Below are 24274 nucleotides of genomic sequence, written 5' to 3'. Positions count from 1 at the left end.
ACACAGCCTATGACCTCCTGGTTACTTCATCTGTATTGTTACCAAATGCCCAGATACACTCCATTAAAAACATATGTCCTATGCCTAAATAATGGGAAAGAAGCACAAATTTATACTCTATTGTGTGCATTTGAAAGTATTTTGCATGTCATGATTTTGTAGTTATGGTCTATATAGCCCTATAATTCTTGTCCGGTTGTAATTAACTCTAGGACAAGAACAGTATCTTTTCAGTGCCATTTTAATGCTCTATCAGGAACACAAAAAATGTATCACAGGAAACAAACATTATTGGGGAAAAAATGGGTTTAATGGCAATAATGGTGAAAGCTTTGTGTTTTCCATAAGTGCTAATTATTTTACATTTACTTCTACTGTTACCACTACAAATAAAAGTTTTAAAGTCTGTATTTTAAAAATGCATTGCTGATTAACAGACCATGCCACAAAATCCACACGTGTTATAATCTTATTTGGGATTTTTGAAGAATTTAATATGTGTTAATATGTTATTCAGGAAAACTACACGGAAATAAAGAAAGCAAAACTTATTAAACATTTTATTTAATACTGCCTCGTTTTCTGATTAAACCACAACTAGCACTAAATAAACAGTTAAACATTAATTCACTCAGAATAAGGTGACTTGGTGCGTTTTTCAGCAAAGCTCCTGAAAAATCTGCCACGTAAAAATAAAATACACCAAGGAAAAGTCTTTCCCAATGGAGGTACTGACAATGACACATTCCAATTCCACTCAGGCACCGACTCCCAAAAAATAACAGCCTACCTTCCTTAAAGCTGTGTTTGTACTCAGCAAATTCTCCTGAGGTATTCACCGCGTTCAGAAAACCTTGGCGTACTCGCTGAAATCTCTGAAATACAGTGTTTGATACGTTCCTGACACTCACTCTCATACCGAACTCTCCACCTCTGAAGTAGGAATCGGCTCGTCGGCACCATGTAGGGGGACACGGGCTACGCCACCGTCACGCTGGGCAACCCGTACAGCGCGCAGCCGAACACTCGCGGGTCCGAGGAGCTGCGAGCGGCCCCAGCTGCTTTGTCCTCCGCGCAATGGCCAGAATCCGCTTCCGCTGTAAAACATTTAAACATCGCTGTTTCTGAACACAGCTGAATATAAGAAGGCTGCAAATGCAGTAATTTATCACATCTTCTCTTTGACTAATATTTGTGGTTATTTTACATTCTTTTAATGATATTAACAACTGCCACTATATCTACGAAGCATTTCTGAAAAACAAGGCAAAGTTTCTGATGTGCACTCCTTTCAATTCTACAACAGCGTAAGTTAAAATTTATTTTATTGACCCTTGTCTTAAGAGGTAACTCCCATACAATGAAAAATATCTATATAATTTCACAATCAGTATATTAAGAGTTGTTTTACTCAAAAATCCTTCTCCCCTCTCTAACAAGACGCCAGGTGGAATTCTGTGTATACAGTGTGCCCTTTGCAATGCAGACTGCTCGATCCCTGTGGACTCAACTTATCTTTTTGCATAATCCATACAATCCATACCATTCATATTGTTAATGTCATGCTCCTCAAGTAACTTTTCAGTCACACTACTTCATTTTACAACAGTTCAATGGAGAGAAAATGTCAGCTTTTGGTCAGTTACGACAAAGCCTCCCCCAAAATTTTATATATGCAAAATACAGCTACTCCAATTATAGAACCGCATCAGTGGCCTTCCCACTCTCCATTCTTCTAAGAAGTGTCACAAAAATTTGTCAGAGCTCGTCCGAAAGATTTAATTTATACCTCTGAACTACCCATGGGTCTACGGGTTCCTGTTAAAGCTGCCAGTCTTTTGTTCTGCACTTTTTAATTCTTACTTTTCATGGAATCCGTTTCCCTGTGAATCTTCCTCTTCTGAAGAATACGGACTATCTGCCCAGTTGTTCTACCAAAGCTCAACAAATCTGGAAAGAAACGTTAATTGCTGTTAGTTTTCAATTAAAGTTTTGAAAAATAAGAAAGCACCAGCCATACAGCCTGGTGTCCTCCCATTTCAAAGCTGATGAAAACAGACTCCTTGACAGATTTAGTTCTGTGCCTCTGCAGACCTGAGTTATTTCCAGCCTCTGTTTCTCCCACAGTTTTTGGAACTACGGACTGCCAGGTCCTCGGGCACCGCTCCTCGCCACAGAGGTCACATCCTGACCACGCACGGACCCGCCGGGGCTGCTCTGAGCAGGCCGCTGTGCTGCGCGGCGCTCCGGCAGCAGCCACCGCCCACGGAAACCGCCGCAGAGCTCGGTGAGGCGCAGAGGAGGAGGAGAGGTGGGACACAAGGGGGCAGGACACCCCGTGAGCGCACACGCACCGCTGTCCGGAATAACACACGCAAGCGAAGAGAAACGCGGACGCGAACACTCACTGTCGGCCAGAACGTCCAGCCTCTCCGCGTTGTCCCGCAGGGTCGTGTACCACTGGTTGGCCAGCACGGCCCGCACGCCGGCCAGGCTGAGCAGCATGGCGCTGTCCGCGGGGCTCTCCGCCGCAGCCCCGGCACCGCTAAAGAAATCCACACTATGAGACCCAGGAACTAGAACGTACGCAACATATCAAAAATACAACTAAATATACAATGCTTTTTAACAGAAGGCGAAAAGGAATGCCAGACTGTGTTTTCATGTATGCTGAGCATAAAGCGATATCTAGTGTTCATACAGCACCTTCAAATCAATTCAAAGAACGTACGTAACTTCCCCTCTACATCTTTTCATGATGCAATTTGACAATGTGGATTCTTCCATCATGGCACCATCCTGGGCATCTCAGGAAATGTGAAAGGGGTAGCACACTGACTTTTACAAAATACTGCAGAATACCCTTTAAAAGATGGTCAAAATGTTGGGAATCAGGTGAAAAGACCTGTTCATTTCTGCTTAAGGTGCTAAAGGGAAACATAAAATATTGCAGGAATGGAAAGCCTGCTCTTTGTGATAAGCGTGGCATTAATTTGGAGGCTTAAAATCAAATAACTTGTATAGTAGGATTAGATATTTTATTGCTGAATAAGTAAGTATGTTTGGTATATTGTTCCAGTGATGGGAGGGGGCGATACTCTAGTGTTGGAACTGCAGTAAACTGAAAGCGAAGTTTTGGTTTTATTAGCCACTGCTTTTCATGGTAACCTCATCAGCAGATGCTCATTACAGTTTTCTGTAATCTTTCGGGAGATGCTGATCGTCTATGCAGTTACGTGACTCAGTTTTAACTGAATGTTACTCTAAGTTTGCTGGAAGCTTTTAGACTTAAACATGTTGATAAATTTACCATCTATTAGAATGAGACTTCGAAATTCAGAGTTGGACAGGAACCGTATTTTGTTTCTGTTTAGGAAACGGCTGTTTGGGGGAGGTAAACAGGATATTAATACACACTCAGATGTGTGTATAACCTGTCTCACACAAATGTAATTTTAACTTACACATTGTTGCATTGATTAAACAGTATTTTTAGAGAAGCACTTTTTCTATTTATTTTTCATGGAATGAATAATCGGAAAAGTCAAGAGGTGTTTATGCAACCCTAACAGGACTGGGTTTAAGATCTGACTGGCTGCAGAACTAGGGCAGTCCCAAAATGACATGGGTGAAGTACATTTTGGCACGGGCCCGTGACAAGGGCAGGCGGGGCGGCACCGCGCGGTTAGCGACGCGCCGTCCGCGGGAATTCACGACACGCGGTGCGAGTGTGCGACCCCTCCACCGCCCAGCGTGAAAGCAAGGAAAACACCGAAATGCTTTTAAGGCTAAAAATGCTCTGATAAATAATGGTAAAGATTCTGAACAGGTTATTTAACATGCCATAATAATGTAGTTAAATTTAAAAATGGCTGGTTGTTAAACTCTTTGGTGTATGAAACTTTAGACCGACTCTTAACAGTTTATCTGTTAAAGGGAAGCTTTATCTATCTAGTTCAAACATTCTGAGGATCCCAAACTCAGAACTGGAAGGTACATGTGTTTCTGTGTCACATTTTCTGACCACTGCCTTCAACAGAGCCTGCAACTTATTTAGGTCCTATGCAGAGAATGAAGCTACAAGATACAGAGCCAAACTTCTCCCTTCGGTGCAAATACGAGCACTTCTACTTGCAGAAGTAAATAAGAATATTTATAATTCAGAATTTTAACTTTGCTTTGAAATAAAAATAATCTGCTTTAATGTGGACTTTACCAAAATAAACTTTATCCTACCTTTTGTGGATACCAGAGTTTGTAATTCTGTGATAACTTTCCTTTGTTCGCACCAGATCTAGAAGTATCATCAGACGGCATTCTGGAAAACAAATATGTTACAGCAATGGTATTTGCACTAATACTAATGCATACATAATAAATGTAAGTAAATCAGGCCTTTCTTAAGTTAATGACTTCTTGAACACAGTCCAAACAACTAATATAAATGTGATATATTTGAGCCAAAATAGTCAAATATTAAGCAAAAGAACACTAATAAAGTCACCCTAACAGTATTTGACGTAACTTTGCTACACTTTTCCACAGTGTCTTGCAGGGTTTTTCCTGTGCTACCACAGTATAACTAACAATGGAATCCACACGCCACCCTCCTACCGGCTAAGCTGTACGACTCGGTTGTGTAGTTACACACTCCTGCCAAACGGTGTGCAGATGTCACCTACCGCAGCTCCTCCCCACAAGTCAGGACCAGCTACACACAAGAAAACAGACTTTGCTACCAAATGCTGAATTCCATAGAAAGGGACAGGAGTTACTGGGAAAACCATCAGATTATGACTCAGTTTTTGGTACTTCAGAAATTCCAGCATTTGGAAGTGGAGAAGGACTGACCTGTGAGGAATAACAAGGAAGCTGTGCAGCGAATAACGTCTCGAAAAAAGCCCTTAATGGGCAACGTCAATACTGTGATAATGACACAGCATGAAATAAACACAACTGGGAACAAAAGGTGGTGTCATTAGAAAGGATTTTTGAGTTATCTCACGTGGGATGTTCATGGCGACCAGCCTGTCGAGTACGAGGTGCGACAGGAACCTCTCCGTCCCGTAGAACAGGAACGCGCTGCAGCCCGCCAGCAGCTGCTCCCACTCGGCCTGGCTGCGCGGAGGAGGACGGGGCGTTACCGCCGGCTCCTGCTTTACAACACTCTACAGAGAGCACCCAGAGCACACACCTCGGCCTCATCTACTCCAGAAACACGCGTAAGAGAAGTCAGCATGGAAAGCAAGGAGATAAGACTGCGGAATTCTATGGAAAGTGTAATAACTCAGGTGGACTATTAATAATTATTATTTCAATACAGAGGGGTACTTAGTTTAGTAACATCTCATATTAAACAAACAAATATCATCAATGTGTGTATTGTACAGCTTTGAAATAACAGTATTTAGTCTGACTTTCAACAGTATTCGCATGTGCACCCACCAAGATATGCGGAAATTAGGGTTTGAAAGGAGATGCAAATAACCAGCCTAACTAGCAGCAAACCCGTGCAACTGCCTGTCAGGTCACAAGCCTTGTGACGGTTGTGAAGAAACACCAGAGATCACAGCCATTTTACCCACGTAAGGAAGATTTCAAAGCACTGGGTAACCTGGCGGTCACAACGGAAGGTCCGGTGGCGGCCGTGCCGACTCACAGGACTTGTCGGTGCTCAACCTATCAGGATCCCTTTTATCCCTCTGTTTCAATGATCTTAAAAGCACTTCTATGAAGAATGAAGTCTGTTTGTGAATAAACTCTGTTAAACGGTATCGTTTCACAATGAGATGTTTGGAATTGTAGCCTGTGAGATGTACCTTCACCACTTTGTGTCTGCAATCAGTGCACCAGTCTCAGAGCTGGCTCAATGTGCAGGGGGTGCTACAGCTTTTTACATTTGGATTTAAAAACAGTTACGAGCACAGCCAGAAATTACATTTAAGCTGACATACCATATTAATCTAAGACTGCACCAGTAGACTTTCTGCCAAAATGACATGGTCTACATATACAGTAACTGATATCAATCTGGCTAAATCACCTTATTTCAGATTCTTTAAATATCCTGTCTAGAAATCTAAATATGCATTTGAAACAAAGGCAGTGGTTAGCTACGTGTCTACCAGCTCAGAAGAAATGTGACCCTGTATTATGCCCGAAGCCTCTGGGAACAGGCGCAGTTCTGCAACAGCACGCGGGGGCGGGTGCCCCGTGACGAACCTGGGAAGGCGCTCGCTGCCCGTCACTCCTCGCCACTGCAGCTCGCCGTGCTTTTCCAGGATTTCCTTCAGCTTTTGGGAAGGACTTAGAGCTTCTTTAACAACAGAATTTAATCATTACAAGCTTAATATGCTACAAAGCATGTTGGGGAATCTTAATTTCAACTATTTATAAATGACAATATAACATCTAGGGTTTTTCAGGCCATCATTAGGCCTTAAGTTTTTGAAACCTAAGTCTGGCTTTTAAAACTGTAGTAGTCATGCTATTTTCTGGGTAAAATTGTTTGCAATTCCCATTTGAAAGGTATATTTTATGACTGTCAAGGATTATTTAGTAGACAGGTTAAAGACTTTGAAAAGACAAAGGAAAAATTTAGATACCCTGAGGAAAGTGTGAAGAGTGGAAGGCACGCGGACTGCTCAACAAGGCGGGTTCCAGGGGCTCAGAGACGGAAATAACCGAGTTTCCAGAGCCCCGACCTCAGAAAGCAAGAGTCCAAACCCACCTCTGCTCTGCACGGACACTGCACACTTAATGATAATTCCTTTTCTCTTTTTTGGGTACATTTTGCTACCACTGTAAAATGCAGATACACTCTACAGTCAGATATGAGCACATGGTAAACAGTGGTGTAGTTTAATCTGCTGTAAATGAGAAACTGCAAACATAATCCTGTATTATGCTACTGATTGTTCAGTAGCTTATTTTGCATTTAGGTTTAATAACTATATCCAATAAAAACCTTCATTACATCAATTTTCAGCATTTGATATACATGTGAGTTCATTAACGCATGTGAGGCAGTTAAATTCTCACACACAGTGGCAGAAGACGCGAGGTAAACCTGTATTAAGGTGTTTGTCAAACTGAGTTAGCGCACGCAGAGGAGGTCGGGCAGCCGGGGACGCGCTGGAAGGCGCTGGGGGAGGACACGGGGTCCGTCTGGTTTGGAGGGGGCTCTGGGGCGGCCCCCGGCTTGGCAGCTTCAGGAGGGACGTGGGGAGGGGGCGCTGAGCTCTGTCGCGGGGACAGGGCCCTGGCAATGGCCGGAGCTGCACCAGCGAGGCTCAGACGGGCACCAGGAGCCGCTCTGCACCCAGGGGCTGTCCAGGCCCCGGCACAGGCTTCCCGACAGGCGGCCGCTGCCGTCGGTGCCCGAGGGGCTGCGGACAAGGCCCAGCGACTCGCTTCGGCTTCCGGGCAGCCCCGGCGGGGCAGGCGCTGGACCGAGCGACCGCCGCGTGTCCCTTCCAACCCAACAGCCTGCTCTGTTCAGAGTCTATTCTACTGACCCAGTAAACGCCTACTGCCTTGACAAACACGACCCAAAAGGACGTAATGACTCTCTCAAATACCCTTGTAGGCTCTGTGTCTATCGCAGTGCCCTTCACCTTTCAAAGGGCTGTAAAAACTCCACGTTACACTCGCTTTTTGTGCAGTGTTCATTTTGGGAGCTGCTGGTGAGTCCCGCTGTCCTGCCCCAGCCCGTTCCACTCAACACCTTTTCTTCCAAGCCCTCTCACGGCTTTCAAGCAAATTTCTTGTATAGCAAAGATCATACAAAGCACCACAGCCTTCCAGTTAACCTACACAGGGACACTGTATCATAACAGCATCTATTTGAAAACCAGAAACGCTATAACGAGTTCCTCAAAGTAGGCATGTGTTTTTAACTGGCTTGCATCATACGAAAGATTACTCAAGTCATTATTTCCTTGGCAATATTAGGTCAATTTTAAGTGATATGAAAGACATAATAAGACAAAGTGGTTTCTTTCCTGAATGTAAACCAGGCTCTATCGTTTCACTGATGCGCCATTTGACAGGCGATAAGCAGCTGCTGTTCCAATGAACAACCAGACTTTTCTGTCAGCAGCCTGATGCCATCACTGCATTTTCTGTTACAAAAACTTCTAAATTCAATGGCTAGTTTATGGTGAAATAATTATTTAACATACATTACCTGCCTCTCTTCCTTCATTATAGGGATCCACAATATCTAATAAAAAGTTAAGTGTAAACAACACAATGTAAAGAACAAAAAAGGTAAGTTTAACTGATAGACAACTAATAATTCGCAAAAGGATACATTTTAAATGACGAGTATCAACAGACAAGCAATTAGAGGGTAAATCACGGTTAACTGGTGCCTACAAGTAAAAACAATACATATTCTATTACATACAGGAGTCTCAATCAAATATTAACAGTATTGCATTTTTTGTGTCAAAGAGCTATCAAAAAGATGTCGGGATTAAAAGCAGCACGACACTCAATTGTCAACGGAAAGTAAAAGCACAAGCTATTCCGCCTTACCTACGATGCATATACATACATTACATATAAATATATACACACATGCGCACAAGCACATGTACATACATACATATATTTATAAAAATATGTGCATCCACAATATACAATATACTATATTGTTTGGGAAGTATTTTAGTGACTCGGAGCAGCTGCCTGGTGGGCTGTTAAGCCTGTCACACAGGGACTGATTTTCAAAGAAACAACCACTCTGTCACTATTGCAGAATCAGCAAGAAGCCAAATTCCTACGGACTGAGGACAGAACGGCGGAGCCCCGGCTGGAAGGGCCGCAGGGGTCAGCGGGTCCCACCTTTCTTGGCAAAAGTCTTACCTGATATTGATTTCACTTCAGTATTACAGCATGTATAATGAGCTGCTATATCAGCTACTTGTTGTTCTTTAACATTTTTACACAAAAAGAAGACTACTGCTATTGAGTTCGTTTTCTAAATGTGGAAAATTCACCTTTTTGCCATTCTTCTTCTGATGAGCTTTTGGTTTATTTTCTTTAGACTTTTCAACATCCGTTTTGCCATCAGTCTCTGCGGAATTGAAAAGAACATTTTGTAAAGATACAGGCAGTTCTAGAAAACACAGCTTTCCTGAAGGACGACTTGTCTTTGTTCTGATGTCATAATAATATCAGATTAAACTGCAACAATAAAAATGAATTTCACACCACAGCAAAGCAAGAACATTCCCCAAAGCTTCCTGCCTAAAAGTAATGGTTTGAAAGTGGAAAACAAGCAAGAGAAGTGATTCTTGGACATGCAAATGCTTCGTTACATTGCAGGTTTAGGACAGAGTTGAACAGTGGTTACCAAAGCACTTTCTAAGCAGAAATTAGAAGCAATAATTGCACTAACAGACTTTTCAACTATGCTTCCTCTCATTTATCTGCTTCTAAAATGATGCAGCTACAAGAAGTTTCATGTTAAAAAAGGGAAAAACAGAAATGGAAAAACCCTATGTTCTAAAACCCCTGTTCCTAACAGACCTGTAACGGTACACGCATGTGTATGTAGACTAAAAATGTTCTAATCTTGGATTATTCACGGTCCTTTTCCTTTAGAAAGGAGGCGTGAAATGGAAAAACACAAGACAGGGGACACTGAAGGCGCTAAATATCACAGATATGAACACAAACACAAGAGCTGCTCTGGAACAGAACAGCTCCACAGCGAGATTTCTAAACTCAGCCTACTTTACAGTCTTAATAATCAAGTCTGAGTTAAAATATGCTTTTATATCTCCCTTTTGCCCTATTGTGACTTCCAATTTTTTAACAAAAGGTATCTTTGATATATACAAAAAAGCTGCTTAGTGTCTGCATTTATTACTCACTTTTAGAATAAATAAGAAATGAGTCTCAAGATGCCATACGGACAAGTTTACCAACTGTCCAGCTACCTAACGCACCCATCGCAGTGCAGAGGCCGCGCAGAGGGAGGCCGGCGGGGCCCGCGGGACCCCACTGCTCAGCACCATCTCAGTCCATCCCCTCCGTGCAGCTGAAAACAGCTGTACAGAGTTTAAGATCATACCTGTATAACTTTGCAAGCCACTTTGGATTCCATTGAGTTTTACATAATTCTTTCATATATAGAGGTCATTTTAAATCAGCTAGCACTGCAGCTATAGTCAGCCTGTACATCAGTGCAAAAAGTCTACTGTACTATCTATTCCATCTAAAATACCGGAAACCTCCTGTATGCCTCAGTCTTACAGCAAAATACGATACACAGAGTCACAGAAACATAGAATGGTTCGCCATTCATGTTATTTAAATTCTAAGTACCTTGTTTGCTGCACCATTACACTAGTACAAAGAATGTCTAATAGTACCTGATTCAGCCATATGTATTCGATTGTAGAGAATCTGAAGAGAAAAATCTCTGGATACAGAACTTATTCCTTCTGCTTTAAAGATCCTGAGAGCTTCCAAAGGCAATTCCATCAGCGATGAATCTCCCAGCAGCACCACACACAATCCAAAGTCCACGGCTGCACCTACAGAACGTGACTGAGATTCAGTAGTTCTCGGTATACATGTAAATAATTCAAGTTAGATGTAAAAATCTACATTTCCTCTATTGTGTGACACCCGAACTCCATTTTACTGTGGATTAAGTGCATTATGCAAAATTATTTCTTTTGATACTGTCACTTCTAAGATGCCGTCAGGCTTCTGTGCACATGCACTTGTGAGCACCGATTCTTCAGAGGGAAAACTGCCCTCGTGTCAACAACCACCCAGCTCAGATGAAGTGCAGGCATAGGTATTCACGAAAATGATTTCTGGAAATGCAAAACTGCCTTAGTGGAGTTTGGCCAAACAGTACAGAGTTGTAAAGGAGCTCTTATCCGATACTAACTGTGTCTGTCTGCAGGAAACCTTTGTGTTTGTTTTTAGGAAAAAAGTACTGCGTATCATTATGACAACACTCTCCTGTTCTACAGAAAGACAATGAACACACGAAGACAAGCTATTCAGTCTTTGCAGAACAACAGAAGCAACCAGCTGCCAGACTGCAGAAAGAAACTCTTCTAAGTAAAAGCACATGCAAATGCCTCTTTATTTTTAGTAATTTTTAACTGAGAAACTTCACTGTTCCCCAGCACAGAGCAAAGCCCCTGTCCCGCAGGCAGGCCGCGGGCCTGACCGGCGCTTCTCCCGGCACCTTCAGGGACGTGCTCCACCAGCAGGACGCATTAGCGCCAACAACCGGGGACAGGCCATACCGTGAAAAGCACAGAAAGACAGAACAAAAACACATGAAGAGACTTAAGAAAGTTCACTCTTTTGGCTTTTCTCCTGAAAAGTCTGGTTTGTAAAAAAGGCATTTAACTAGCTGTCTAGAGCACGCATAGTTTAGAAGACCTTAAATACATGCAGAAGGATAGGTCCATCCCACGTACCAATACACTGAAATACTTGATATGGAAAGGAAACAGGCCCACTGCTGAAGCCATCTTCTCCCCGGTGTCAAAAAATGGAAACTGAAGGGACAGGATTTTTGTGTATTCGTACACACGCACTGTACTTGAGCGCACGTACCCTGCATCCGAGTCCGCCTGGGGTCCTTGTCCTTCACTTTTGCTTTCCCCGATCCAGCTGCTGAGGCTGACGTGTCCTGTTCCCTGCGCAGAGGAACCGCAGTGAAAGCATTGCCAGCACTAATGCTTGCGTAAGGAAAGGTTCTCACGCCAAACACCAGGACAAAACTGCTTCAACCTCAATGACGTTTTACACCGCCAAGGATGTGCTCCCTCTGGAGTTCCTTTCCTTTGGAAATCCCACCCTTGACTAGTTAAATTACAACGTTTCATCCTGAGCTAACTACTGTATAACTCAGTCTATCATATGGCTGAACCTGTCTCTCAGGATGTAAGAAGTTCATTCAACAGAGTCTGTTCTTGCTAAACCCCTTCCCGTATTCGCAGGACCTGAGTCACCATTCTGTTTTCACAAACGATGACAGAACAAGTACAAATGTCTTACCTGGTATCAGAAAAATCGACCTGTGACAGCACTGGTTTCAGATAGTCTTCCATAATTTCTAATATTTCAGAGAAATCCGATGTCAAATCATGTCCATTATCATGTATCTTCTCTGGTGGAGTCTATCACGCACATTGCAACCGAAAACAGAATGCTTACAAAATGTTATTTAATAAGGATGGAGTGTGTATTATCTGTTAAATCAATCAGAGGCTAAGTCAAATAAGTTGAAACACCATAAAACAGAAAATATAAATGCAGAAACTGAGTTTCTAAACTACTTTGCTTCAGAACATCACTCCTAGCAGCAAAACATTCTAACATAGAAATCAGTACAAGATTTCAATATTTATTATTTGAGCAATTAATGTATTTCTGCAATTTCAGTGAGGATAGTCCAGCAGCAAGAAAAGATAATGCGATGCACCAAATAACAACTTTGAGAAGGAAACAGAAACTGCACGATGAATGTGGAAGCAGCAAATGGAAGTGTATGGAGAGACCAATGGAGCAAGTTTGGTAAAGAAAACCTAAACAGAATGAAGAAAATAGATAAGGAGATAATAAAATAATGTAGGAGAAGATGACACTAAAACATGAAGATTCTAAAAGCCAATAGACATGGACACAAAAACACCAGCTGGGGAAGAGTTCAGAGAAAGGCGAAGGGCGCTGGTTCTGCCCCGGTTGTTGTTGCGGCTCCGGGTGCGCTGCAGCACAGCTGAGGGAAGCCACGACGCACACGCCTTTGAAAACCCTAAGCCACTTGTTTTCGGCCTGTTCTACCTGACACATCTTTTCACCTTTTTCTTTACTTACACAACCACAGCAACCTCCACTTAAGTTGCCATCACAACAGAGGCGGGCCAGGGGCAAGAGGAAAAGGGATCAAGCAATAATCAGTGTTTTAACTGAAAGAAGCTAACATGATCAACAGTACAGAATTCCAGCTCATGAACCAGATGTCTTAAAATTGTGTGATTAAAATAATGAAAAACTGTACAGAAAATTCAATATTATCTATATTTTTACCCTTACATTAATAATGGAAATAGGTCTACAGCAGCTTTGGTTAATATGCTATATTTAACAGTGAATTTTTATTTATATTGAAAACCCTAGATTTTATCTAATGGAGCCAAAACTGCAGTAAATTAGAGCGGATGCAGACTTGCACATCCCACGTGCACAACTGTCACCCTGCAGATTAAAAGCTGACGTGGGAGTCACAGGCTTTTCCAGCGTGACGTGACACTGCACGACTTGCTCCGCTGTTTGTGAGGAGCAACATCCTCACAGAACGGAGCCTTCTCGCAGCAACACAAAACTTCTATCATCTACATTTAAAGTATTCATAGCTACAAACTTGGAATTCCAAGGAAATGTGTCCTTGAAGCAAAACTGTGACTTAACAGACTTGGATCAACTGCATTCAGACAAACAGCCACAGTGCAAAGGATCACGTGTGTTCTGGAAGTTTTTCTGGGTTGGAAATCAGTAATAATCTCTGGCTGAGATAGTTTTGAGTAAAGGGTTAGACCTGAGATCCCTTTTTTCCCCTGGGACAGCTGGGTCTTCCCTGTGACGTGAAAGCCAATGCACATTTGTAAATGCAGATCTTTTCAGCTCATTTTAAAGCACATTGATCTCAACTGCATCAATTTCAATTGTGATAAATTACTCAACATTTCAAAACTGCCGAATGACACTGAAAATAGTGACGAGATAGCACAGTAAGATTAACTTTTGAAGCGGAGTACACAGCATTTGGTAACTGTGAAGACTGGGTGTTACACTTGGAATAAACTGAAAATTCTGCACAAAGAGTGTTTATAATGAGTTTTTAGTACCTGTTTTTCATCCTGTTTTAAATATAAAGTAATCAAATACATTACCACATCCGTTCTGAAGGTGCACTCTTGCAAGTTTGGAATGACAGTCTGTTTAAGCTGACTCTGCATCTGTTGCTGCTTGTAAAGATGCACTTTTTCCAACAGCACACGAAAGGTATCAGGGTTCACGGGAAATCGAGACACTTTGGCTCGCACTGTTGAAAGGAGGATGACACCATCTTAAGACTCCTTTTGAGAAATCACATTTGTACTTTAAGAAATGACTGCACAGAGAACATCAGTTTCTAAAGCCATGGTATTCTTCGAAAATTAAATAACTTTATATATTTAGCACCAAATACAAAGAGAGATGTACAATGAAAGAAAAAAGTCTACAATTACTTATGTATAACAACCTTAGCCTTTAAATATAAACAAAACCCCTGTAAATTGTGACCAGATACACGATATCTGACAATGGAATCCTGTATTCAGGTATTACCGTTCCTCTGGCATTAATAGAGTCACTATTTCAGCGGCAGTGGCGGACACGAGCGTCCCCGCGCACTCACCGCCCGGCCCAGTGGGTCTCCCCTTCTGCTGCGCAGCGGCTGCTCCCGGATTCCCAATCAACGAACTGTACAAGTGCGACCTGTGGAACGCAGGAAACGAGCAGATTATCTGACTCTTCAGCCTGATTATATGATGCACATTTATCAGATGAGTAATTATTATCCTCTAGCGTTCTCTCATTACTACGTTTCCAGCAAGGTAGATTTGTATCTGTTCCATGACAACTATTTACGACTTTTCACAATTGGTGAGGATACCCATGGTCAGTTGCTATAGCTGAATTCATGAGCAGTCGCTAATTAGGCTGCAGTAATGAGATCATTTGTGGCTTCATACAGCTAAACAGGATCCCTCCTGACATTTTGAAGAGCACAAGCAACAAGAGCTGGGAACTACTAACAGAATTTAGAAGGATACCAAATCTGGTCTGGAACCTTTCAAGTGACCCCTGGAGATTAAACAGATAACCAGGGAAATCAAAGTACGGGGAAACGCACAGCTCGAGCTGCAGGCACTTCTGTTTATACATCAATCTGTTCACTATCATAGAATTCAAGCCCAGCAAAATTAGAAGTAAAAGACAATAAACAACCAAAATACTTTTTTTAACCTGTAAATAATCAGATTACACTTGTAACAAACAGAATGCTAAACCAAAATGATGAAATTTTATACCTGTCTTCTGAATGTTGGAGAATCATTATGTAGAAATTAGACGGCAATTCGTCCATTATATTAAAATGCTCAACAGGAATACAGAGATTTCTCCATGCCTGTACAATAATTCCAAAGTAGCATTATTTTCATACATTTTATAATCACCGATCCCAGTTCTTTCATCAGAAAATTGATGATAGTTCTAGGGAAGACAGTGCTAACACTGAAAAGAAAGCAGCGAAGCGAGCACTGGGCGCTGCGCCACGACGGGAGGCTCCGCGCGAACCGCGGGGACGCTGCTGCCCCGCGGGGCGCCCGCCCTGGCGGCCGTGCAGCCTCCATCCCCGGAGACGCTGACAAGCCACCCGGCTGCAGGTGTCCCGCGGGAGCAGGGCCGGAACCCCGCGGCCTGCGCTGACTGCGGAGACCCCGCACCCCCGGGCGGCCGGGCCGGGCTCCGGCACCGCCAAGGAAGGAACCTGGGCCTCCTGCAGCACCGCAGCTCGGCCCACGCCCAGGCTCACGGGTAAAGCGGTCCTGTGAACGAATGAAAGGGTATCGGGCCGTTTGCACAGGGTAACACCTGCATGGGGACCTGAGTATCTCAAACAGGACGACTGTCCAGACAGGGACAAGAGTCTCTGTTGCAGGGTCCTTTACAGTAACATCTGCAGCTGGACTGGGTGAGACTCACATGGAATTAAGGATTTAAGCATGCAGAACTGACATCCAGCTGTACCAAATTGTAACTATAAGACAAACTGGAACTTAGAATTTGACTTCTGACTTAAATTACATAGCTCATGCCACACAGATAACCTGGCAGGAACAAAACCACAGGATAGTACATACCATGCTAATAAAAAAGTATTTCTATGCATGATCAAGTCAACCCATTACTCAAATAAGGGGAAAAAAGTTTAATAGAGTTTAAATAAAACAGATGAAATATTATTTAATTCCAGGAACCACCGAAATTACAAATACTTGTGTATATCTAAATGTATGCCTAGGTATATATGTGTCTCTGTATATAAAATACAAATAAACCACTAACAAGCAGCATATCTCAAAGAGTTACCACTGAAGTAGCAGCCAGGTGCTGTTCCACCCTGGCCAGGAGATCACTCGTGCTCCTGGTGCGCGATAACTGCCCCTGCAGATGCAGCAACGCCGCCAGCTGGGAGCTGCTGGTGTCAGACGCGGCTGCTCGGAGGACACTCTTCATCCTCAGAGACACCCAACAGCTCTGTAAAATTGGTATATCTATTTATTTTCCCTCCCCAAAATAACATACATATGTATATACTCTATATGTGTTATAACATGTATATATGTTAAAGTCTCTTGGTTGCAAAGTGAGACAGATCAGCCAAAGCCTATCTGCTATATGTGTTTACAATCTAATGTAGACAGGATGGCAATAACTAATGAAGATTTCTTAAATACGAATAGCTAGAATTAATCTCTTTGACCACATCTATCACCTACGTTCCTGCATTTAGCCATCTAAGGTCTACATGGAAAGGTAACTGCCAGTGTTCTGTGCTGAGCTTTTCGAGTAAGCTGAGTCTTTTCCGTGCTCCTGTGCCTTCGACAGCACAGCCAGCGCATCACTTCAAGACTTCCTGCACAGAGCGAGAGAAAGGTAAGACTCCACACCCTTTTATTTCAGCAAACGCACCAATCCTGTCCTCTGAACCAATGCTTGCTACGAGCTAAGGCATCTTTTTTTTTTCTTTTAATGCAGATGTCACATTAAAAAATGCAGTTTGGGTTGACCTAATAATCCAGAGGGAGGCCTAATATTACCATGGAGTGACGTTTTTGTATATACAAACCCTTCTGGGCAGCACAGTAACTGAATCAGCAGAATTATTTGCCCAGTAGAAGACAGGACTGGTGGTGATTTTGGTGCCTTGATACACACTCTACTTAGCTTGTTCACTAACGAGTAGGACAGCAAACTACAAATAACATGGTGTGCTGCAGGAGTACAGGAATAAAGGACTGAACCACGGAAACCAGCGCTACCCGTTTCCTGATCTATCAAAGACCCCCAGGCCACTCCACCTGCGGGCAGAGGGGAGTGCAAACCTGGGAGCTGGCACAGGGGCAGCTGCCCACGGCGCGTCCTGACCCGCGGCTGCCTTGACGTGCCAAGAAGGAAATCAGTACAAGGCACATTTCTGTATTTCCACAATGGAGATGATGGCATAGGAAGCGTGTGACTTGTTCCCGATATAGGGAACATAAGCCTTATAGTCACTCGTCATCTCTGTGATGAAGGCGCAGACATGAACGATTCACACGCCTTCAAGCCACCTATGGGACCACGTGTGTAGGTGTTGATTTGACAAACTGAATGTAAACCTTTCCCCTCTACTTCAAAGTAACAAATGAACGAGTCTAGAGAAAAATTTTTAAAATTATTTGTCAGAGAAGGAAGAAACTGTATTTCGTGGTAATGCTTATCCTAGTTAATCACATTATAGGTATTTATTAATATTAAAGTAGTTTCATGTATGCAATCATCAATGATAACATCAAGCCGAACACAACAGATACTAGGATTGTTAAAAAGCTACTGATCAAACATCTTGAAATCAACAAACATATGTATTTGATTACCTGTATTACTCACTAGTTCTTATATGTATGTGTACACTGTGTTTCGTATAACCAGTTTTCAGGCTACATGAAGAGACATTTTTGCTTATGTAACTTAAAAGACCCTTTTTACAGTGGACAGAATCACAACACATGAGCTGCGTTACCTGATGAAGTGCCAAGAACTGGCTAGCTGAAACGGGATCGAATTGTTGGAAGCATTCGACCATTTCCAAACTGGCAGGAGCCAGGACGTCGGTAACGTTGTGCCTGAGCGCAACGTTCACGCACCGCAGCAGCGCTTCGCTGCACTGAGAAAGGTATTTCTCAGCCAGCCTATGTTCCTTCTAGATGATAAAAATAACAAGGTTTATATTCAAATATGTATTAATATTAAATATTTTTACACGCATAGAGATTACTAGTGTTTTAGAAAATATAAGTATTCCCTTTTCAAGACTGATTTTAATGCTTTTTCTCCTTTTTAAGGCATTTACTTAATGTATGATCAAAATATTCCAATATAAATTATTTAGCAGACACCAACATTCACTATACATCAAAGAATAAATATTTTAATAATATACTTTCTTTAATATAAAGCATGTATTTAGCAGAACAGTGTTTCAATTCTAGGCAATATGAGCCATTTAGAACAAAGGAATTTTCTGTCAGTTTTCAGTACAGTTGTTTCCACTATATTTAATACAAATAAGCCCGTGAATTTCTTATCTCGGGTATTTGCTGATCATAGTAACACCACAAACAGTACATTCCCAAGGCCTGCGCTTCGCCCTGCAGTAGTTAATAAGGTCGGCTGCCCATACAACACAGCTTATTCGGTCAGGATCTCAGCGCTGCTCTGCGGCAGCAGCTCTCTGCCGCTGCCCAGCCGAACGCGGTGCTCCCCGCGCGGGAAGGGCCGGGCTGCCTGCGCGCCCTGCCCCGCGGACCCCGCTCAGCAGACGCGGTAACTCCCGGGAGCGCCTGCGAACGCTGGGGCAGGAGCTCCCGCTGCAGGTGCTGAGGGCAGGACGGAGACGGCTCCGGGGCGTCTGGAGATCTGATGTTACAGACATTTCTATTATCAGTTCAAACAGAACGGATAAGGTGAGGTGACTATTACTCCATCGAAAGGAAGCACACGAATTCTAATACGAGCACATATGCTAACATACCTTTAAGTCCTGTATTTTCCTCTGGTACTTATCATACTGACACGGATGGGCCGGGGAACCGCTGTGTGCCACCTCCTGCCCGCTGCGTGCTGCCGAAGTCAGGGCGGTTCTTGCGATGTCTGATTCAGCTTCTTCCTACTCGCCACAGCATAAAAAATAATTAATCACCCCATTAAATATGTCTGGCTTTATTTTTTCTGTGAATCTAGGAGAAAATGGAACTCAAATTACCTGACTATCTGAATCCCTTGATGGTGAGAGATTTAGCAATATTATCAGGCATCAAAATTTCTTAGTATGTATGACAATATGACTAATAGAAACTCGAAAGACCCCATACAATCTCTAAGATTTTGATTTTCTGGTATGTGTCCTCAATTGATTTCTTCTGAACGCTGTAATTCATCACTGAATTTATGACTCAGCTTTTCTTTTCTTACATGGTGTTCTTACTACAACACAAAAGCTACTGACAAGGCTGAGCTTTTCGTTCACAAGTCATGACTTGTTTGCGTGGATTCAGAGACCAGCCTATCTGGCCCTTTAAGGCATTCAAGGATAATCTTCTATCTCATTTGAAAATACTGTATTTAGCATATCTCAGGAACAAATAAAAAATTATCTACATGACAATGGCATGCAAGCAGAAGCATTTTTCTGAAATTACTTGGTTCAGTATTAATTTTTATGATGGTTTGTATGCAATATGCAAAACCTAGCCCTACAGAAAGTGTAGTATACGGAAAAGATATCCTGGCAGACAAGCTTTACACATAGGAGCAAATGTAAAGGCAAAAAGAATGCCTACCATAGCATTTGCCTTCCAGTAAACATCCGAACGTACAGGATCAGTGCTAACGGCCAGTAAACGAAGAGTTTTTCCAGTGAGATAGAGGCATTTGGATGTCGTGTCGGGACAGCCTTTGCAAAGGCTCTGCACGTTTGCTAACTGAGCCAGCGCGATGTGCCCCACAGTGCGCTCCATACGCTCCCAGTCCTGGTGAAATACATACTTACGTTTATTCGCTCATATACGTCCCCCGCCCAGAAACATACTTAAAAAAATGTAACACAGATATTTACATACAAACACAACTCTTAAATGTGATTACACTATCAACTACAAACAAGCTGTCTTTCCTAGATATACAGATTAATTAACAACCGATTAACAAACAGTCAGTGCTGAGGCGAACGCGGGAAGAGGGGAGGCTACGCGGAGCACAGTGCCACACGTGCTGGGCTGTGACGGCAGCTCCTGCTGCCGGGACAGAGCGGGCAGCTCCAGCGGGCTCGTCTGTGCTCTCGTCCGCCAGCTCAGGCAGCTCTGCTCAGCTCCAGCTGCTGTCAAAAGGAGAGACAGTACTGCAAAAAAACTCCACGTCAGTTATGATCCTCACGCAATTTCCCTGCTGTTCTCAGCGGTTTTTAAGTCTCTGCATTTGAGAAACAAAATCTTTATGAGAACACAAAACCAGAAAATAAACAAACACAACAACAACCAACCGAAACCCAAACCTTCTCCAGGACAAAGCCCACACACTTGAACTTTCTCTGCTGCAAAACTACATGGATGGTCCAGGGACCCTTTTCCTCACAAGTGGAAGAAGTTCTGCCATGGAAAATATCCCTGGGAAACTTCGTCAGACTTTTGTATGTAAATCATAGGACTGAATATTTTGTATTACCTGCTGTGCTGCAGCATCTCCAGCAGCTGCTCGGAGGAAAGCCTCCACGACGTCATAAGATGACGCTTCTCTCTCTTCTTTAAGCTTTTTCTCAGTAACAACAAGATGAAGAATATCCAAGAGAATTTCTACAAGATTTAGTTTCCTGTTAGCTAGCTGCCTCATTAACGGGATACTAATATCTGCAGTCTGAAATACAAAAGAAAGCAGAATTCTGATTTCAAATATTTTTTCAAATTTACCTGGTAAGAAGTTAGAATGTTGTATTTCTTTTAACCAAGGAAGCAAACATTTTAACGATATCACCTCGGTATACCAGAGATATTGCTGTGAAGATATTTAAGTAATTTAAAAGATGAAGTTCAATGTGAAATATATTACAAAGCAATCAAAGTAGCTGCATAGAAAAAGAGCAGATGGGGTTTTGCTTTTTATGTTTTATGTACCTGGTAGAAATATCTAGTTCCAAAGGAGTCACAAATGCGTACATAAAACCAGAAACTTAATATTAATGGGTTTGGAAGCTGCACACAATACTGGCTCATTTCAAAAGGTAAAGCAGAACACAGCGGGTGCTGGAGCTCAGGCGGCGCCGGCTGCGAGCCCCCGCGGCCGCACACAGCTCGCTCCGCTTACACAGCGCTCTGCGCAAAACGCTCCACTGCGGAGATTTTAGACTCCCCATGTATTTAGGGAGACAAAAATATCTGCAAGTTTAGACTTTTGTAGCTATTAGATAAACTTCAGAATTAAATACCACTGACAAAGACGAAAAAATCCTCTCATTTTTGCTTATCTTCTGCCCTTTTTAAACTATAAAATCTATTGGAATGCAACTTTTCCTTCTATGTTCAAACAATGCCTATTATTACAGGAAGACAGTGTCATTTGGGGCTTCCAGGAATTATCCAAGAGTGAGTGAATAATACAACTAAATTTATTTTCCATGAGTAGATATGTAAATATAATCTCCATACCTCATTAGCTGCAAATAAGCTACTAACATCACGAAACACTTCCTCCGTCTCAGATACTGCCCTCTGAGCTAAGTTATAGGCATCTAGATATCGACTGTGTTTTGCTTCTTCGTTTCTTCCCTGCTTGGCAATCACCCTGAAATAAAACAAAAACCAACCGCCATAAGCCCAAAGGAGCCAATGTAGTAAAGTGTTTATTTTTATGGTGTCAAAACTATTGAACATATATAATAAAATAATGAGATTAATCGATTAGATTCATAGATTAAATAGATTAATTCTGTATATGTGTCTCCTCAGCGTTCAAACAGGAAAAGCGAACGCTCACACATTATTCTCGGACCTGTACTGCTGCAAGGCAAGAAGACGCCGAGACACGGGGAGGAGAAGGGCCAACAGTGCTCCAGAGGATCGCTCACCAGGATGAAGCGGCAGGGCAGTCGGCCACCAAGCGTATCTGTCCTGTCGGCGGGACACCCTGGAACCAGCTGGGGGCCGCGGCGTAGGGTACCGTGCACTTCTGTCTTACAGCCGTTTCCAGAGAACCATTTCAAAAGTAACAATTGTAAAAGGCAAAATGCCTTTGTCTTCCCATTCCTAAAAAGCTGACTTAGAGACCTGACACTGTGTTTTGACCTCCAAGCCAGCACAAAAATCACTATTCCCATGTAAGATTAACTCTGCCTTCAGCGAAAAGAATTTCTGATTCTACAGTACTGTTCTGATACAGAACACAGGAAGAATACAAATAGACCTGTAACACCAAGATATAAAACCTGGCAAAATTATCTGCTCTTCGCCATCTTCAATTAGACTACAGAAATGTAAACAATACGCTTTGTGGACTAGTTGAATAAAATTTTCATCACAGGTGTGCTCTTACCTGTGAATATTTGCACATTCCAGCAGAATCCCTGCGCTGCAGCTTTTGTGCCCATAACGAACAAAGTCCTTCTCAATTTGAACCAATTTACTGTAGTATCCTTGTAGCATATCTGGTAACTGACAAGACTCTGCATCAATCGCCATACAATCTTGGGCAAAATGTACCTGAAGAAGCGTTTTCCTAGGAATAAAAATGAAGTGCAAGATGGCAGTCAGAAAGCACAGCCTGTGTTTGAAAACAGCCTTATTTCTCTGCTCTCCTTTAAATTGCAAGAAATCTAGAAAAAGCCTCTTCGTTCTTCAAATCTGTGCCCTACAAATTATACTAGGTCCTGAAAAAAATCAAAATATTACATTTTCAGATTAGAACTGAACTGTGACTTGTTCCATGTATCTAATTACTCAAACTGTCTAGGCCTAATCAGTCTTCTAAATGTAGCCAAACTGAGAAGACTGTTGGTCTTCCCTCTCTAGCCCAGGAGTCTCACGTTTCTGGAAAGAGAAGGAAGTGTAAACGCGATAAACAGAGTGCTTCAAAAAGACAGACCCAGCTTCAGAGATGCAGTGAGTTCAAATCGGGTCCATCTTTTTAAACACCCTCCACTTCTCTCCTTTCACCAACACAGCTGAACTTGTCTGTGCGCGGATTCCAACGTGACCAAAGCAGCTTCAGTTTCAGCACAGAAGGGCCCGTGGCGTCGCGGTGGGGCGGCACTGCGGGCGGCGGCACTGCGGGCGGCGGCGCTGCTGCGGGATCTCCGCAGGGGCCAACGTGCCCCGCTCCTGGGAGCCCACATACGGGCTCCGCAGAGCCGGCTCCCACCCGCCGCATGGCCGGGCTGCGCACCGAGCGAGGACACCGGACATTTAGATTGGAAAAAAGCAACATACATTACTGAAAAGAAATATATTTGAGAATCCACAGAATGCACCACACTAATATAAAGATGAACAGCAAAAATCACCATGTATTTGCAACGTGGCTGCACAGAGGATGGGCATAAAGCAGTTACCTGGCTTCAAGGGATGCGATTATGAACCCCAGCTCCGGCTGGCTGTTCGGCCTCTTCAGGAAAGCAGATCTGAGCACACTGACAGTGTGTTCCAGGATCTCACAAGCCTGCAGGTAATATCAGAAATTTCATCATTCTATTTCAGACGTCTGCGTATAATACTGAACGTTCACCGAGAAAGCTTAAATTTTGTGCAGAACATGTTAAGTATCTTTCCCTAATATTCACTAAGAGGACTGATCCTTGACGACTGTAAATAGGGGTCTAAGAAGTACGAGTTACGAGCATATTTAGATATTTTGATATAAGTGAATGGAGCACATAGACACATGGAGAGATGAAGCCAGACTCAGAGGAACACAGCAAAACAACCACAGGTAGCACATTCAACCTGAAAAAAGGGGAAACCTAAGGAGATGTTCCAGTGTTGGGCCTTCATGGTCACTTTTGGCCGTGGAATCTCCATTCTTGGGGGTATTTGAGAAGTGGCCGCATACGGCCCAGAGCAACGTGAGTCAACCGCGGTCCCCTCACCGCGCCCCGGGTCCCTCACCGCGGGTCCCTCACCGCGGGTCCCTCACTGCGGGCCCCCTCACCGCGCCCCGGGTCCCTCACCGCGCCCCGGGTCCCTCACCGCGGGTCCCTCACCGCGCCGCGGGCCCCCTTACCATGCCGCGGGTCCTTACCGCGCCGCGGGCCGCCGGCCCGCCCTGCTCCAGCGCCGCCTCGGCCAGCGCCAGGCCGCTGTCGCCCCAGAAGCGCGCGGGGCCCCCGCGCCGCCGGGCCGCCTCCAGCAGCGCGCGCGCCTGCCCGGGGCGC

The 24274-nt window shown here is 43.3% G+C and overlaps 1 protein-coding gene across 1 annotated transcript in view; it reads right to left on the bottom strand.

Annotated features, from left to right (window-relative positions):
* Positions 1-390: 390 nt before the first annotated feature.
* Positions 391-24274, bottom strand: part of CFAP46 (cilia and flagella associated protein 46) — a 67104-nt gene continuing 43220 nt past the window's right edge. Inside the window, exons 31-51 of the mRNA XM_080348281.1 lie at positions 23456-23562; positions 22441-22668; positions 21558-21693; positions 20581-20769; positions 19701-19889; positions 18893-19027; positions 17882-18061; positions 16186-16353; positions 15123-15220; positions 14447-14526; positions 13938-14089; positions 12043-12164; positions 11599-11681; positions 10386-10550; positions 9006-9082; positions 8315-8375; positions 8189-8224; positions 4237-4318; positions 2409-2545; positions 1864-1950; positions 391-1097 (exon numbers count right to left, since the gene is read on the bottom strand). Coding sequence (XP_080204407.1) covers positions 979-1097; positions 1864-1950; positions 2409-2545; positions 4237-4318; positions 8189-8224; positions 8315-8375; positions 9006-9082; positions 10386-10550; positions 11599-11681; positions 12043-12164; positions 13938-14089; positions 14447-14526; positions 15123-15220; positions 16186-16353; positions 17882-18061; positions 18893-19027; positions 19701-19889; positions 20581-20769; positions 21558-21693; positions 22441-22668; positions 23456-23562 — 2631 coding nt within the window. The 3' untranslated portion in view covers positions 391-978. The remainder of the gene's footprint in view (positions 1098-1863; positions 1951-2408; positions 2546-4236; positions 4319-8188; positions 8225-8314; positions 8376-9005; positions 9083-10385; positions 10551-11598; positions 11682-12042; positions 12165-13937; positions 14090-14446; positions 14527-15122; positions 15221-16185; positions 16354-17881; positions 18062-18892; positions 19028-19700; positions 19890-20580; positions 20770-21557; positions 21694-22440; positions 22669-23455; positions 23563-24274) is intronic.

Source organism: Nesoenas mayeri (genome assembly GCF_963082525.1).
Source record: "Nesoenas mayeri genome assembly, chromosome: 7".
In the NCBI taxonomy this organism is placed as follows: domain Eukaryota; kingdom Metazoa; phylum Chordata; class Aves; order Columbiformes; family Columbidae; genus Nesoenas; species Nesoenas mayeri.
This window is presented reverse-complemented; position numbering and strand designations above follow the sequence as displayed.